Below are 18,591 nucleotides of genomic sequence, written 5' to 3'. Positions count from 1 at the left end.
ATCTTCTCCTTTGATCTCTCTCTGATTTTCTTCTCCTCCAATCTCTCTCTCCCTCTGTGTTTTTTTTTCTTCCTTCTCATTTGCTTAAGTCGCCAGAATTGTTGAAGATGGGAGAGTGGGGGGGGGGGGGGGGGGGGTGGTCTTTTGACATTGAGTGCTCACAACATTTTTGGAATTTTTAGAGGTGCTCCTAAAAATTGGAAGACCGTTAGGAACTCTATGGCATGTCAATATAATTTCCCTTTTTTGTAATGGGATTTTTGACTCGACTAGTTCACGAGTAATATCAATTTGACTCAACTCATCCAAGTCTCTTAGTATCAGACATAATGACTAGAATAAATGTCTTGATACTCTTGTGTCAAACTGTAATGTTGATTTGTCAAATTATTTGTTTGGATCCCACCCATAATTTTAGATAAAAAAGCTGAAAGGTTGTATTTGATATCCATTCAATAAGGACTCGACTCCATCAGATAGTATTTTATAGGATTGGTTCTAGACTAACTAATTATATGCGAGAAAATGTAATTTGGATCCAACAAAAAATCGATACATTAAGTTATTGGATCCAGAACTTATAGAATTGGTTTCAATTTGGTCTGGATTTGAGTTGTGTTCCTTTGATACAACCAATGACTTACTGGTAAATATCCATTCTGTCTCGCAAATTGGAATCATAATAAATCTGTTCCCTCAACCAACAGCGCATGCTAGCAAAAGGCCTCTCAGCGTTTTCTTTATTCTTTTTTTTTTTTAAAATTATATATTAGTGGCCGACAATATAAAAATGATATTTTCTCTCTGTCTGTTTTTTCAACCCGTGAATTCTCTACGTCTCATTATCACTCGCAATAAGACAAAAGTGCTTACGGCGCAAAGATAATAAAAAACCTTTGTTTAACTGATAAATTATTACAGAAAGATCGCACATGGTTCAAAACACTCGGAAATACATTTATTATAGTGGATCCTGTACTCCAGAGAAGCGTAGTTACCCAGCTCCAGGACTCCATTTTGTGACACGTGGCATATTTTTTGGTCCACTGATGCAGATCATGAAATTGGACGCCAAAATTCTTTAAGGCTCGTGGGTCAGTGGGCCTGAAAGAGTGCTACTGTGTGCATCAAGGATAGCTAGAGTTTGTTAGCTACTCAACTACTTAAAGAGTACTGGATCTAGAATTAAGGTACTAGTGATATTTGGTGCACATCTCAGAGCAAGAACCAACACAACCTTTCACTTCTTCTCCACCTGCCATTCAAATCAACCATTTTATAAATCACTAAAGCAGTAAGCACCGTGTGTGTGTGTGTGTGTGTGTGTGTGTGTGAGAGAGAGAGAGAGAGATAGAAACCTGGGTTTTGTTGGGTGCTGATGTTGGTGCAGAGGGAAGAAGCACAACCAAGGTTGCAGTAGTAATGGAGATCTGATGGAGAAAAGGGAATAATGCAATCTTTCAAACACTTCAAAGAACATGGGAGATTGGAGTTGTTAGGTAATACAACACAAAGAAGAAAGCATTCTCCATAACAGCTCTCGAAAGAACCTGTGATTTGCCCTGCAACCATCCCAATCACTATAACCATCACAACAAGATTCCTTCCATTTGTTCCCTCCATCTTCTTTCTACTCTCTGTCTCTCTCTCTCTCTTACACAGCTTTATATACTCAACTCGTAGTTCGGGAATCTTATCTTCGTTCCTCATAGTATATCCATGTTATGTGAGGTTGAGCAAACTTACAAACTAGGTAACTAGGTACCTAGAATTCTATAATTGGATTTAGTTGAACCCCACTATCTTTTGGGTCCCACCTAAGAGATTTTTTAAGTCACATTACAAATGGGATTATTTTATTAAACAAAATGATCATTTTTGTGTTGATCACAAAAATAACATGAGATATTCAAGGTGGGATGAATGTGGCACACGTTGATTCGAACCCAAGGTGGTATGTTTGATTGATGGGCCTAAATATTTGTCTATGACAATGGGGTTTTTAGTTCTTGCGTTCACATTCTTCACCCCCACCATCAAAAGAGCCAAAAATCCTTTAAAATAACAAAGACTAATGATTTTTTAGCTCAACTTGACAGCCGGATTAAAAAAAAAAAAAACTCACTGACATGTCGTAAGAGTAGTATATTCTTTTACTCCAGATACGCAACTGTAAATCAGGTCGGTCGTGTATCTCATAAAGATAGAATCCACGATTCTTTACCCTGCCACGTTGGTGAGTTTTGATTCCCGTTCAAAAATCAGCACTGCACTAAAGAAAACAATCTTAAAAGTTTTCGATTAACAAACGTCACGGACCTCCTCTTGTCACGTATCACCCATTCAAAGAGGAAAATTCTGAACTGACTTCGTTTGGACACTGCTGATGTAGCAGTAGCAGTGCTCAAAGAATGGTAGATTTTCTTCCTTTTTATCCCAAGGGAAAAAATTTTATTACATGCCACATCAGTGCAGTGTTCAACGAAGTCAGTGTAGAACGACTACAAACGATATCCAAGTTAATTCCCATAAACCCATGTTACGACTCTAGATAGCTAAGTGGAGTTACTCGTGTTAAACCAACCCCCAATATTCGGAGTAAGAGATGATGAACTAAATGAGAGCAATATAAAAGGGTTTTCTATAAAATTGCTTCAACGGCAGGAGATAAACGTGTAACTCCTGCAAATAGCTTCTGTTAAATGCGCTGTAATTACAACCATTATTTGTGTGAAATAGATTCATATGTCACTTTAAACTGCTAAATCAGTTCATCTATCTCAGGGCTTACCCCTCCCCCCAAAAAATATGAAAAAAAAAGTGGTGTTTCACGATTTCATCGGGAAATAAAAATTTCAAGATCTGACAAAGAAAGAAATCCATTCAAGAACTGAAACACAATAATATCACGATCAAAGCCAATTTCTATAAATTTGTGTTTCACAATCAATACAAAAATTCACTCCACTGACATAAAACTTGTATAAATTTGTATTGTTCTCTAGAAACCCAAAAGCAACAACCGCACTCATGAACAAATGGTGACAAACCTAACAGTAACAAAATTACAAAAACCCCAAAGTGCAGAAAAAACAAATTTAATAAAAAGGATACAACATACACTTTTTTTTTTTTTCCATCACACTGATTTTGCAAACTCAACTCAGCCAAAGATGTACCCCCAAAAACCTTCTCAATCAGATCATTTCACTTGCTTTCCAACTAGAAAGAACCCCAAAAGGCCCAAACAGGAATCCTTTGATTTTGCTTCTATTCAAATGGGTTTTCATCGGAGGGCTCACATCCAAGGGTATATAACATGGATATGGCATTTCCTGTTAATAAAGGAAGTGCCCGACATCTATTTAAAAGTGTCCAGGCAGCGTAGCTCCAAGGGAAGAGAAAGGGTTTTGGCTAGAGGGTTGTGAGTATCTGTTAACCGGTAGCTGATCGGTACTTAAGGTGCCAAAAAAAGCTGCCTCGCCACCGAAGCCCCCATTTCCTTGATGTCTGCAATGGTAACTCAAAACACATTCAATTAATTGTGTTGCAAAATGATCTTTCAAAATGATATAAAGTAATTTTATGGTTTTGAATAATCCATATAATCTTTATCATTCCTAATAGAGATGTATTCTCGGGGTGGGAAATCTCACAAAACCGCCATAAGGGTAAGTGGGTTATTAGGGCTATTGAAAAAGAAAAAGAAACAAGACATTCCAGGTGTAAACTTCAAGTTTAGACCAGACATTCCCAATTTGTAGCCGGTCCACAAACTTTCATGATTTATAAAAAAAAATTCCTTTTTTGATAAGCAAGTGAGTTAGTGATTACTAATTAATCGATAAAAACGGGTTTTGAACCCAGGTCGTGGTATTACACTTCATTAAAGGGAAAACACCTTGGTGATGGATTTTTGTATTTGTCGTGGTCCCAAAGCATTCCTTCCAAAAAACAAAAAAAAAAAAAACCTATCCTTACTATTTTAAGTAACTATTTACACAATTATGTGCATAATTAATTACATAGTAATTTAATATAATTTCTATTGACACGCCAAATTTTACTCTCTCACTTCCAAAGCACCATCCTAAGGCCACAGAGACCGTGGTGGTGGCAACTGGTGATAGTGACCATTCCTCTATATCTCTTGCTCCCTCTTTGCCATGGCCTTTCTCTCATCTCTTTTTCTTGCACTCTCCCTCTCTCTGTCCCTCTTTTTTTTAATCTCTCCCACCTCTTCTCTAACATTTTTGAATTCTATGGTTATTAAAACCCTCGAATAAGAATACTTTAGAAGATGAAATAACAGAGGAAAAACCCACAAATCATAACACTAAATGTTTTGTCATCCCCAACTTTCTTACGTCCCTCTTTAACACTATGCTCCCCATATTTATCTCTGAAAAGTTTAATTCAGTAACTTTATTTAAATAAGGTAGAATAAGTACTTAAATTTATTTACCTAAATCAAGGACATGTTAAGCCTTTTCACGTAAAAAGGAATAATAATATATGTATTGAGAAAGGGAGCAGTAGGAGACCCTAAGGCCCTACATCCCCTTCTACATTTCTCCTGTCTTCTCTTCTCTTCTCCTCCTCCTTTTTGGTTAATTCTCTCTCTTTATTTTTTCTTTCTGTGAAATCCTAGATGATATCAAGCTACAAGAACTAAACCTAAACTCCTATGTTTTCCCAAAGGAGAGAAGAGTTGCAAATGGAGAGCTTGTGATACTCTCTGTCTCGTGCTGACTGCAGTGGATCAGCTTAAGATCAAAGATGCATCTTATGGTGGTGAAGCCAATATTGTGGAGAGGGTTGGAGGGACTGTAGAAGTTGCTGGTAGGGCAAGCAACCAAGTCAGACAACAGGGTTGGGAAATGAGCTTTTGGAGGGTGAGCTATGGCAATCCAGTCCTTAATAAATAGATGGCAAAGCTAAAGTTCATTGAGTCAATGCCACAGGGAACCGGATAGACAAAAATTTAGAAAAAGAAAAAGGATAAGAAGATTAAAAATTACCCGAAACTTGGCACATTACTAGGTACTTGTTGCCCCATGTATACACCTGAGATTACAGCACAACATCAGAAAAATTGAAGATCAAATAAACAAGTTACATGAGAATAAGGCAAAGGGGAAAAAAGCATGAATATTATTTTACTTGGAGGCGTGGCCGATGCATAAGATGGTGGCTGTGGAGGCATCCATTGTGAGGAATGGATGCCAAGACTGGAAGTATGCAATAAGCCCGGTGAAGCTGCCATGTTTGGTAGTGCTCCTTGCAAAGACGTCATGTTTGGAAACTACATCACAAAAAACATAACTTACAAAAGTCCCAAAAAAAAAAAAAAATCTCTACTTTAGGTGTAAATTGTTCGGGGGCATAAATAAGTATAACGCAGCACTGAGCTTTAATTTAACTAATGAATGTATTGATTGTGATATAACATTACTACATTAGTAGATAGGCCTAATATAAAGTTCAATTAGGCTTGCACCGCCATGTCAACTTCTCAGCTTCCTTCGATACGATTTCTGGTAAGAAAAAATGTTTTCCCAAATCTGGCCATGTTCTGAATAGAATGCCAAACATGAAAGAAATGACAAAACAAAGAAACTGTGCAAGTCTCATGACTTGATCCTTCACCTAACAATTTATGATAAGTGAACTTAAATGTATAAAATAGTTGAATATGCTTGAGAGAATTTTATAAGCACAATTTACATTGAGTAAGGCTAGCCTGATTATCTTTGTATGATATCAAATCTTACTAAGGGCCGTTGGGCCCACTTGGATTGCCAGTGTGGTAATCCAACACCACAACCCGCTAAATTTCATGGTAAAACTTAGATTTAAAATAAATAAAATTCAAATTCAAATTCAATGGTGAAAAAAAACATTTAAAAAAAAAAATTGAAAGTTTTTAAAATTTTGTGATGTACATCCCCATGCCATCCAATCAAGCTTTAGGATGCCGCATGGTGATGCGGTCATGTAACTTTCCTTTGTTAAGGACAGTGATTTCATTTACTTTTATATATCGTCTACCCCAGGCCCTCAGCAAGCTTCTTCAAAATAACACTAAATAAAAGCAAAAGAATAAAAACAAACACAAGTATTTTGAATAAAAGAAATCTGCATACCACTGGGGCATGAACTAGAGCCGGTTCATGGTTGAGATCAAATGGGTTTGTCGATTTTGGTGTATTATGAAAAGGTGGCACTGACTGTAACAGAAAATCCATATCAACAATTTAGTCTGGTTATATGTGCAATAAGTTGTGTAGATAGAACCAACTCATTTGACATAAAATTTATTAGCAAGTGAGATACCGCTGCGCTAGGATATTGCATTCCAAATCCCGTGCCATGGGATGGACCAGTATGCCAGCCTGGAACCGGAACTGGAACAGGAACGGTTGAAAAAGTTGCAGCAAAAAGGTCCTGCAGAACACTTGGTAATTCTATTCAGTTAAATAGAAAAGCTAATTACACATAACGTACGAAGCCCATGAACCAACACGAGAACACTGTTACCTCAGGAAGTTCTTGTCTTCCACTATTTTTCGCTTCTGGAAAACCATCATTTGTCTCATGGGTTGGCTTGGGGGCAGCTGGAGAAGGTTGTCCAGCTATAGTCAGTGGTCCTTGTACATTCCATGGCTGTATCATGCAGACAAAGTAATTAACAAGTAAAAAAACTAAATCAATGACAAGGGCCCATAAAAAGGCAGAAAACCATAACACATGACTCACTTTATTGTTTGGAGCCTCACTAACTGATGTAGTGAACTGTGAAGCAGTAGACCGACTATCAGTAGCAGCGAATATAGAAGGCTGGTGTTGCGGCATGCTTGTCCACTGCCTTTCATCATTAAAGGGTAACGCTGATGTGATCGCAACACCACCACTAAAGGGTAATGCTGAAACGTTGCCAACAGTTGTGGCTGGAACAGCACTGGTTATGGGTAAAACTGCCAAGTTACTAACAGGTGCAGTTGTTGGAGCACCACCACTTACGGGCAGCATTGGCATGATACCTACAGGTGCAGATGCTGGAGTTGACAATTGAGACAGCAAAACCTCCAATGTGTTTGCATTTGAAGGAGCCTGAGTTTGAGTTGGAGGCTGTGGAGCAAAATCAAAAGAGGCCCAGTTATCACCATTAACGGATGGACTTGTTGTCAGCTGTGTAACAGATTGAAGCATTGGCACTGTTGTTGGTTGTGCTGGTGAGATTGCAGCAGCATCAGAAGGTTCTGGGTCAGCATTGAAGTCAATCAAGCTTCCTGAATTTGCGTTTTTGAGTTCCACTGAACCCCCGTCAATGGATCCCATGCTACTGGAAGATGCAGTCCTCTGCTATGAGAAACCATTGAAGGATGAGTACATTATACTTTTAAAAAAAAAAAAAGCCATATTCAAGCTGTTCAGGAACAACATGTAATCAAAGGTCGTATCACAATGGTCGAGAAAATATATCCTACAGATTGATATAAACTCCTTCCATATCACTAGTGAGATGTCCATGCATTTCAACAAGCCATAACTTTTAACATTAAGTAATCAAAAACCAAAACTAATATAAGTTAGTCCAGTCACCAACCAACAACCTTTATGATGCTATATAGACATACTAGGGAACAGTCAGAAAGGAGCTTCCCAAATGCAAGAACAATTCAGGCCATAATTCAACAGAAATTCCACCTGTGAACGCGCTGAACCCTCAGAAACCTTGACACCATTTGCTTTTGGCAGTTCATCGACACGAAGCTGTGGAACACCCTCTCCCAAAATATCTCTCACAGGGCGTATCATGGGGGGACTGGACGTATCCAAATCCTCTTGATGGTTTGGTGACCTTCCCTCCAACTTGGATTCCCCTTCAGAGAATCTGCGTTCTTCAAATCGCCTACCATTTCCACATCTATCATCTCGATGCCAATCATTCACCACCTCAAAACGGACAGGACTTTTCTTATAATCGCTGGACCGAGTTTCTTGATTATATCCAGGACTTCTTCTTTCATTATAATTGTATCTGTAATTTTTGTCATCATTCTGCATGCCAAGACCTGATCTTTCACTATGGCGACGATCATATGTATCAGCATAAGGTGGGCTCCTAGAACTGCCTCGATATGTATCGACCCTCCTATTTTCATAAGAATCCTCCTTATCACCCTGTATGACACAGAATCAACATCGTTAATGAACAAATGAAGTTTGGACCAGGGAAGTCCAACAAAACTTCCAAACAATTGCCACCTGCAACTACACTAAAGAGAAAAAGACATGTTAAAGTTCACAACTGTCCAGTGGTAACAACAAATCCATAAAACACAAAGAAACTTTTCATACCATCTTAACTCTTGGAGGCTTGTCAATACTCTTCTCACCAGTATATCTTCCATCAACATAGACATGCTTAATGAAGTCCCGGAGTCTCTGAACATTACTGGAAGAAAAAAAAATTGAACCCGAATCAGGCCATTGCTAAGATTCTTAACACTAATACTACATAACATGGAATACAATAATAACCTGCTATCAGGTACAGAGTGACGCTGTGGGTCCCATTCTTTGAAATAAATTTCCCTTGCACACTATGACAATGAGAAAGAAGATTAGTCCATAAGATAAGAATGAGGGGACCGTTGGAAGACTGAAAAGAACAACAGCTAGGCGGGGTATGAATGATACCTCGTTCCCTCCTCCTTGAAGAGCACTGACTTCTTGTGAACTAAATTTAGCCATGGACACTGATTTAATACGGTGAGTGAACTCGCGACTGGAAATATTTTTGGATGCAATATAAGTCAGCAAACACAATTATCTCTCGAATACAGTGTATTAGCTAATAATACTAAAACGTAATTGACCATAATTAATAGAGATATGAAAGGATCAGGAATATTGTTTACAATTTCTCATAGAGCCTTCAATGTGTATCACTGTGACTATGAAATAAATTGCATACCACTTAAGATATTAGAAGGAAAATAAAAGCATAGAGAGAAAGATAACAAAGAGATCTTGGGTATTTCATAGCAAGGAGAGCTCGTCTCACACGGTGATATTAGAGATCTTGGGTTTGCTTTTCCTATGGTCAAAGCTGAGTAAAAATTTTGAGGGAGCGTGTTTCCAAGACTTTGTTTTTAATTGGGATAATATTTGCGATGTATAGTCCCTAGCGGGCTTGTTTCTTTATTTCTTTCTCCTTCTTGTGTAATTTTGCTTTTCTTGGTGTTTGGGGGCTACCTCAGCCTCCTTTTATCTTTTAATTTATAAAATTTATATTTATCAAAAAAAAAGAAAGATAACAAAGAGATACATGAACACTTACTGTATTCCACTACAGGTTGTGCAGACAAATGTCCAGAAATTTGTGCAGACATACTGTGGTCCCTGCTTGGCAGAAAGATGTTACTGGTAAATAGCCCAGTTGATGTTGTAAAGTGCAATAGCCAAATAAACATTTCTAAAGTGAGCATTTTCACAATAGCATAGTTTAAATAGTTTGATACACCCTGAAAAAGGTGTATGGCCTCTAACAGGAATAGATACAATATGTCCGTGTATTTTTTGTATCAAGGTTTATTGAGAAAAAGAAATGCCAATTGAAATACTCCTGCGAGGATGTATTTTATTGAATAAAAACATGATACACATATTTTAGGCGAACAAAATTCCTTTTTTTTTTTTTTAATTTCTAAACCTTAGTAGAAAATAATGGATGTTTTTACCAATTACCAACATCCATGCAATCTAAAGGATTGAGAGTTGAGACAATTAAAGACATTGTTATGGTATCGAAGAATGATGTCATCTCTCCAAGCCAACCTTGGGGTTGACACCAGTTAATCATGTAAGTTTTGCGTCTTAGTATGGTTGGTTATTTTTTCCTATTTTCTTCATTTGCTACTATTGCTCTGTGTCAAGGCACTAGTATGATAACCAAAAGTGGGCATCTTCATAATAGCAAAGTCTATACACCTTGATAAAGGTCAATGGTAATCTGTCCTTGTAATCTATGTATTGAGACTTATCAAGAAAAAAAAATGCAAATCGAAATACTCCTATAGCTATAAGGCTGAATTTTACTGAATAAACACATGATACGCATATTTTTAGTGAAACTAATCCTCCTATCTTTGTTTTTTTAATTCTTTGTAAATCTTAAAATGAAATAAAGTGTGATTTTACTAATTACCTACATCCATGCAATTTGAAAGATTGAGAATGGAGACTGATGACGAGATTGTTATGGTATCAAAGGAAGATTTCATCTCTCTGAGCTAACCCTTGGCTTTAATACCGGTGAGTCATTTAAGCTTTGTGTGGTTGGTTATTTTTACCTATTTTCTCTAATTATTATTGTGTGTTATTGGTATTATTCTATTGTGTTGGGCACTTTGTATCACCAACTAGTATCGGTATATAAGAGAAACCAAACTCTATCCTAACATAGTTATGAAGGCTTGTTTAATTTGATTAGGAACTGATGTATCCAATGACAATGATTGTCCCAATTGTTTTCCCTTCATATTTTTTATTGTTTGGGAAAAAAATTTCTATCTGTATAAATATGTGCTTAGAATTGCGAATCCACAATGCATGTTGGGATTGCCAATAGATTATATTTGAATAACAATAATAATAATAATAATAATAATAATAAATTTAAAAAATATTATATGATGGGTTATGTAGTAAAGGCATATTATATTTTTTATAATTTTTCACCTTACCCCAATTTTTTTGGAATTAGACTTTTATGATGATGATGATGATGATGATATTATTTCATAGTTTTTTTAATTCACAAAGGAAATCATGAATGAATCTTACAATCCAGCAAGCAAAAAATTGAATATTGCTTTGATTCGAATACCTGTCCTTACGATTTTATGATCTAATTTAAATGGGAAAACAACGGTTTCCATGTATTCTAGACTTCCTAAGGCGTCATTTTTTAACCATTGATATGCTCATCTACAACTACCAATCAATGTAACAAACTAACAATACATCTTCAACACATTTGCAGTGAGTTACCTAGTTCATCATAGGGATCACTTGGCTCGTCCATGAACTTGTTCAAGACATGGAAGAACCAAATCGTATTTCTAGTTCTCTTATTTGTGTCATCAATGTAAACTTGTTTTTACACACAAAAAAATGGAAACAATACAGTGATACAAAGAGAATTGTAACAGATCAAAAGCAGCTAAAACAACCACAAAATAGCAGGAATTGAAAAGCATACCAAACTGTTACAATTGATACATCTCCGATTCGATTGAAGTTTCAGAAGACCTCGAATGATCTTCTCATTCTTCTCATCTTCCTTCATCCGATTCGCCATTCCTTTCACGTATTCTCCAATTACTTCATCCAGTAACAATCAAGAATTCAGGATCCAATATATAAAACAAAAAAAGCGTCAATAAATTTACTTTAAAAAAACGGTATTGTCGAGATCAACACCATTATTTCTAGAAACTATATCAAATTAGAGCGTTAAAATACTAGATCTGGAAATCTAACAGATCAAAATCAGCTAAAACAGCAACAATTCATAAGGAAGCCCTAAAATCCTAAATAATATCAAACAAGTAGAATTTGGAAGCAAATGAGAACTAACCAGTTACAGCTGGTTGAAGAAATTCGACTGTGAAACCTAGCTTATGCTGACGAAATCCAGTGCTGGAGATGATGAAAGGAACGCTGGAACGAACTCAATTATAAATTTGCAGAGATTTCAGACCTTTTTAGTGTTTTAGTTGCCAATGAAGATCTTTACAGCAAAATCTCTGCTTTATTTTTCCCAAACGTGAGAGTGATAGCGAGAGGGTTTTTCACAAGGAAACGTCGCCGATTTTGACGGTCCACAAGACTACAACTGGTTATTGCCTGTCCGAAATAGGAATCATTTCTAAGTTGAAATTACAGATATAACCCTATTTAATAGTGGAAGAAGAAATAAACGCCATTTTAATAGTGGTTAAATTGAATTGAAGTTACTTAATTGCCCTTTCATTTTATTAAATTAACCAAACTCAGTTTCAAATTTTGGTCTTGTTATATGCTCTGTTTGGAAAAGCTGTATGTAAAGTTGTTGATGCTGAATTAAGTTGTTGAAGCTGGGAGAAAGTTGTTGTTGTTGTTGCTGAAACAATTTGTTGAATTAAGTATATTGTTTGGTAACACGCTGTCTAATTGTACTATTAAGATGTTGAATTGTTTGGTAACCTGCTGTCTAGAAATTACTGAATGAAATTAAAAATAATATTAAAAAAAAATTATTTATCTAATATAGGTAATAATATGTTAACAATAAGTATAAACATATGATTTAATATTAAAAAATAAAAATAAAAATTCAATTTCATTTTTTCTGTATGAACATATTTAATGTCTATCAAATAAATAATAAATAATTAAATAAAATTTTACATCATGTATATATGACCTTATAAATTTATTGAGCAATCTTATCTCGTAAAATATTCATATCACTTTTTTTATATATTGCTGGCAGTAACCACTTATACATTTATTATTTGTTTGTTTGTTTTTTTTATTATTAGGATAAACGGGAATTTCAAACTTTAAAATGATTGTGGGCTTGAGTTTTTGAAATGTAGGTGTGCTACCATTACATCACAAGTGTAGAAACTTGGTCTTCCCCAAACCCCCACACCCCATTTGATGATCACAACACACCACAATATCCATTTCACACATCAGCTCCTAAAACTTTCTTAGATTGGATTCACCTCTCATAGAATCTAGGGCTGTCAACGGATAGCTATCCGATCGGATACTGCTATATCCGAATTCGAATCCGAAAAAAAAATACTATCCGAATTCGAATTCGAATCCGATCGGATATCCCTAACAAACATTCGAATTCGAATTCGAAAAATATATCGGATATCCGATAATATTCGATCCGATCGGAGTTTGCACAGTCGAAATCCAAAGATTTCATCTGAAAACTCCGGCGGGTTCAGATCGTAGAGAGAGAGAGAGTGAATATATACCTGAATGCTCGTCGGCCGGAGTAGACATGTCGGAGTTCACATATTTGAAGTGAAACCCATATATTTCCTTCAAAAAATCACGCCGATTGATTAGATCGGAGAGAGAGAGAATACCTGATGCTCGCCGGCCGGATAAAACCGTAGTCATGGAGTTCGATCGAAACGGAACCCACCATTAACGTCCTCTGTTGTTTGGGTTGAAGGTGGGTTCGTTTGAGAAGATAAAGATTTGAAAATAGGTTTTGTTGTATATCACGAATATATAACACCATATATTTGCAGATATAAAGTTTTGTTATAAAATAGAAATACATAACATATGTATTATTTTCGGAGCGGATATTATCGAATCGGATATCGCAATATCCGAATTCATATCCGAAACTCATTCGAATGTAAAAATGGCATCCGAATCCGATATCCGAAAATTTCGGATAATATCCGATTTTTTCGAATTCGAATTCGGATTTCGACTATCCATTGACACCCCTAATAGAATCTATCTTCTTTTTCAGCAAGGCAAGTGTCATTAAAAGATACATTAATGCATGAGAAGATTAATTATCTGAAAGTTGCCATACACATGTCTCATTGATAATAGTGGGCCATCCCTTGATGTGTCAATTTGAAAATGTGAATATTGGATCATAACCGTCCAATCTAAAAGCTTAAGAAAGAAAATGTTAGATATTGGTTGAGCTCAACAGAATAGCTTCCCTTGGTTTCCCATTTTTCTTTAAATTTCTCCACCACAAACTGTCAATTAACCAAAATCAATTATAAAGTTCCACAAATGTCTCCCAATTATCAACACAGATTCAAGAATATAACAAATAAATCCAAAAAAAAAACCCCTAATTTTCTGAAACCAACAACGGAACTCAGTAGCAAACCCTTAATGAACGAGACCCAACTCTTAAAAACTCAAAACATTCCCAAATTATCACCGTAAAAAGGCGAATTTCACAACCAAACCTTAAACCCACAAATAAATTAGCAACTAAATTCTAATCTCTAGAAAATCCTCATGAGCACATCAGGTTGTTTGGCCACCGAATGATTGTGACGGTTGGAGGGGCAGCCATTGATGAACAGTCCAAGATCACACACACACACAAAAAACATGATCTTTCTTGCTCTGAATTTTCTTGATGCAGAAAGATAGAGAGAGAGAGAGAGAGAGAGATGGCGCCTATACTCTGTTTTTGCGGAACCGTGCGGAGGCTCATTGAAGTGTTGATAGTTGAGGGATTCGACCAATTTTTCTTAACCAATCGACAATTAAAAGGAGCTATGACCGATTCCAAACACTCAAGTTTCAAAAATCGGAACGTCTTCGACTGAACTTCGCCTTCACACGGCTGTTCCAAACACACTAATAATCAAACTGCCACGTGTCTTACTCAATGGGTCTATAAGTCTCAAATGCGTTGGTGGACCTACATTAAAAACCCACGTGGCAGGCTCTCAAATTTTGGTCTTGTTATAATCAAACTTCCACGTGTCTTACTCGATGGGTCTATAAGTCTCAAATGCGTTGGTGGACCTACATTAAAAACCCACGTGGCAGACTCCTACAAAGTTTTAGTGATGGGTAATTTGGTTATTTTACGTGTATAATGAAATCCACCTTACCTTGCGAGGAGCGTATTTTCGTAATTTCACAAAACTGGCTCAATTCTGTGTCATTATCGAGGGTCACAAGATTCTGGAATCTATGTAGGGATTTCCTAGACTACCCTAGCTTCCGGGTACCGGGGTTGCCTAAACAGAATCATTTCTTTCAAGGAATCTCATAACCTTTTGAACAATGCTAGAGTGACTAAATATGAAACTGCGTTCGACACTGAGCTGATATGGAGCTATACGCTTATGCCCAAAATCAGAACACTCGTATCTGGAGGAAAAGAATTTGTGGTTTTGAGCAACACTACGTCAGCAGTGTTGAATGCAGCGTGGTAAAATGTTACTTTAGCATCTTTTTGACCTTTTTGTCGAAGAAATCCTTTTAAATAAGCAATGCTATATGGACCACGGTTGATAGCCTTTTAAGACCTGAGCCCTACAATATAAGTTGTGGTCCTTGAATTGATTTGTCAGTGTAACTGTTATCTAACCCCAAATAAAAGCAGTTGTTTAAAAACCAAATCAAACGGGCGGTCCGACGATCCAACCCGTTACACCCACTATACCAGCAAAAAATTATTTGTTACTTTCACTCATGTATTTATTTTAAAACAAGCAGTAATCTATCGAATCTTTCAATAATTTTTGATAAATACATACCAAATATTTTTAAAAAGTTTCAAACACTTTTCACATAGGATCTCGTGCAAAAAATTGTTTGATATGTAACTATTAATCTAAGAACAATAAATTCAGTTAAAATGTACTAAAAAACGCATGTTATTACTGTTAGGTACATACGGAACGCATTCGGTATGTACCTATCGAAATAGTACTGATGAGTTCAGTTTTTACTAACCAAATCATATTGAAGATTTTGAAAGAAACAAAAATTGATGCAAACAATAAAGCTAAAATCAATTTTTAACATGGTTCATTTGCAAAATGATTAAAAATAATTTTAAGAACAAAAGATTAAGAAAATGAATGATAAAAACTTACTTTCATCTAACAAAATACTTAATTATACCAAGTAATGATAAATAAATAAATCATATTAATTTTAATGAATATTATCCTCACAAATGGATCAAAACACGACCGTTTGATGAATCTCTAAAGAAAAATTGGTTGGTTATGAAGGTTCGACTGAATTTTGATGTTTTGGGGGAGTTTAGTATGCTTCGAATCCATAGGAGGGAAGAGTTTTGTTTGTTCAGTGAGTGTTGGGTGGGTGTATGCAATAAAGCATAATAAAACCCAAAATGGCGTTTAAGAGGGTGCGGCGAGAAAAAAATGGGTGTAAATATCTCCCCCTCCTATTACAAATCGTAAAAATCTTATCTTTTTGAAGTGGGAGTTTAACTAAGTCAAATCCTATAAATGAAATGTCATTTCTCCGCACAAATGTTAAATCAAGGAAAATAAAAAATTTAAATGAAGCTACAATTATTCTTCGTGGATTTGGAAAATAAGTTGATTAAAGATTGGGGTAATGGGTTGTTGAAGAAGAAGAGCTTGGGAAATGAATAAGAGATGATTCATAATGGATTAGGATTTCTCCAAGGAGAAAGAAAATGGAAATCAAATGGATTAGGACACAATACAACACCAATTGCTAAACATGCATTGGGATGTTGAAGGGTTCTTTGCCGATGGCAATATCATGTTTATATTTTTTATTTTTACTACCAAGACAACATTATGGGGGGAATTAAATATATGCATGTATGCAATAGTCTTTTTCTAGACGACATTGGGTACATAATGAACGTCTAACGAATCACTAAAATGGGAAAAGAAACACCAATCTTACAAATGTAAATTAGTCCAACCAATAGGACAAATTTCCCATCCAATCATTATTTCAATTCTTCACACTTTGTATAAAAGAAATATCAAGCTGATCTCTAAGAAAAACAATTTTTTGGTTACAAAAGTTACATTCTAAGAGTTAACTACTCGAAATTCTACTTGTGATAGTTGATGGTGAAATTGAATTTCAACTTTAGAGTTTGTTTGAAAGTTTGAATTGGGGAGGGATTGAAGTTGCAACCATGGTGATTCACCTCCATTGTCCCATTTGATCACAGATTTGCATGAGTTGCAACTCCTATGTCTAACTCCCCAACTCTAAAATGGTAGGGAGGTGGCAACCCCACACGTCACCCAATGGTATAAGCCAACCAGGTTCAATTTGCCTAGGTTGTGATGTTAACAATGCGCAGTTAAATCTCTAATAAATTATATTTTGATTTTTTTTTTTTTTACGTTTTCCAATCTCTCAACATTACGAACGTGGTCTTGAGCAAGGATTCGGTCCATTGTTTTATATTTGGATCATAAATAATGATGGAAAAAAGATAAATTGATCTTATTTGGTCGATACATATTAATTAATGAAGTTTGTCGACAAGCTAATGTCTAGTATATCTTTTATCTGATGGAAAATCCTGGGGGGGGGGGGGGGGGGACTTTATTTTTCATTATGATTCTCACTGCGTTGATGTGATAGTTATAGATGTGTTTCCTCGAGATACAAGTAAAAAACATATACGATTATGTATATGGGTGCACATGGTTCGGATTGATTCGGATTTTGACAAATTTGGAATCGAACCAAACATAATCAATTATACAAATTTGGAACCAAACCAATTCAAGTACCCTATAGAATCGAACCAATCCAAACCAACCTTGGTTTGGATCGGTTCTCAGTTCTCATATTTATTGTTTTTAATAGTAAAATTAAAATAGTTAAAACTTAAAAATAATAAAAATAAATATTAAACAAAACATTAACATACTTATTATTTCAACAAAAACAAAGCATCATGCAGGCAGGGCAGGTCAGAGCAGAGACCTCCTTAGTCTGGCTAGTAGGGTAGCACAACTCTAAGCGAAACCAATCCTGTCAGGCAGAGCAGGTCAGGCCTTGAGAAAATCGTAATACTGTTGCGTGTACGCCAATCCTGAAAATCCCGAAAATCCCGAAAGGGATCTCTACAGATAAATTTGATCTATCCAGTATATCTCGATTAGGTAACAACCTCACCGAACCAGTTGAAATCCTATGATTGCAGCCTATAGAGGGGGCAGGACGGGAGGGGAGGTTAAAGAGCATAATAAACACTATTGAGAGAGGGGTCTGAAAAAGATCGAGAGCTAACTAGTACTAATTCTGTCTTTCTAACTTGAGCATCGGAGTGTCTGTGGCAGGTACTAGGCCGTTGCGAGGAGGGAGGCGCTAGAGACGACTTCAGATTGATGTGGGTTGGAACCATCAGAACCATCCATCGCATTCCAACCATACAAAAGTCATTCTTAAAATCAAATGTTGCTTGTTCAAAGTATAAATTAAATGTTGTTTGTGTGCTTTGTGATTAAAAGTAAGGGGACACATCTTTTTATGAGTTTTTGTTAGAAAAAAATAGAGGAGATGAAGTTAAAAACTTTGATGAGTTACCTTTAGCACACTAACATAGTTGAGAAAGAAAGAGAAGTAGGTTACCTCTTCATTTTTTGACGAGGTAGCGAGTGGCGAGATGAGTGAGGGAAACGAACGACGGCTAGGTTTTCCTCAGACTTGAAGAAGAGAGAAATAGATAATAGAATAACGAAACTAAGAAATTGTTATATATATAAAAATTGGATTGGGTACTCGGACCAAATCATGCTCAATCCGAACCAATCAAATCCAAAAGGCTCGAATTGACTCAGTTCTCGAATTTACCCAATCCAATGTGCATCCCCTAGTTATGTGTGCATCTCCACGTCAGAAATGTGAGAATCGCAGTAAATCCCAATGTCACCCTATCATCGCTCTTATCTGATACAATATTAAATAAGTAAAAACATGGGACTTCCCATAACTTTTCATTGGCAAATGTGATAGGATTCTAGCGAGGGAGAA

The 18,591-nt window shown here is 36.1% G+C and overlaps 1 protein-coding gene across 1 annotated transcript; it reads right to left on the bottom strand.

Annotated features, from left to right (window-relative positions):
* Nucleotides 1–2,906: 2,906 nt before the first annotated feature.
* LOC147412009 (putative ADP-ribosylation factor GTPase-activating protein AGD14) lies at nt 2,907–11,914 on the bottom strand. Its single transcript, XM_086455078.1, has 14 exons — nt 11,651–11,914; nt 11,273–11,394; nt 9,350–9,411; nt 8,707–8,794; nt 8,548–8,609; nt 8,365–8,461; nt 7,711–8,187; nt 6,760–7,362; nt 6,541–6,666; nt 6,337–6,447; nt 6,147–6,230; nt 5,164–5,305; nt 5,022–5,067; nt 2,907–3,510 (listed from the first exon to the last, which is right to left on the bottom strand). The coding sequence occupies exons 2-14, from the start codon at nt 11,369–11,371 to the stop codon at nt 3,366–3,368; spliced, it is 2,142 nt and encodes a 713-aa protein (XP_086311204.1). The 5' UTR covers nt 11,372–11,394; nt 11,651–11,914; the 3' UTR covers nt 2,907–3,365.
* Between the last annotated feature and the right edge of the window lie 6,677 nt (nt 11,915–18,591).

Source organism: Akebia trifoliata, chromosome 1, assembly GCF_017979445.1.
Source record: "Akebia trifoliata isolate Shusen 1 chromosome 1, ASM1797944v1, whole genome shotgun sequence".
Lineage (NCBI taxonomy): Eukaryota > Viridiplantae > Streptophyta > Magnoliopsida > Ranunculales > Lardizabalaceae > Akebia > Akebia trifoliata.
The sequence above is the reverse complement of the archived record's forward strand: the minus strand, read 5'-3'. Positions and strand labels throughout refer to the sequence as shown.

Coding starts and splice junctions, on each gene's coding strand:
- LOC147412009 (XM_086455078.1), bottom strand. CDS start 11,371: ATGGCGAATCGGATGAAGGAAGATGAGAAGAATGAGAAGATCATTCGA. Junction 6,667..6,759: donor GTGAGGCTCCAAACAATAAA/GTGAGTCATGTG, acceptor TGCATGATACAG/CCATGGAATGTACAAGGACC. Junction 6,231..6,336: donor TGCAATATCCTAGCGCAGCG/GTATCTCACTTG, acceptor TTTCTGTTACAG/TCAGTGCCACCTTTTCATAA.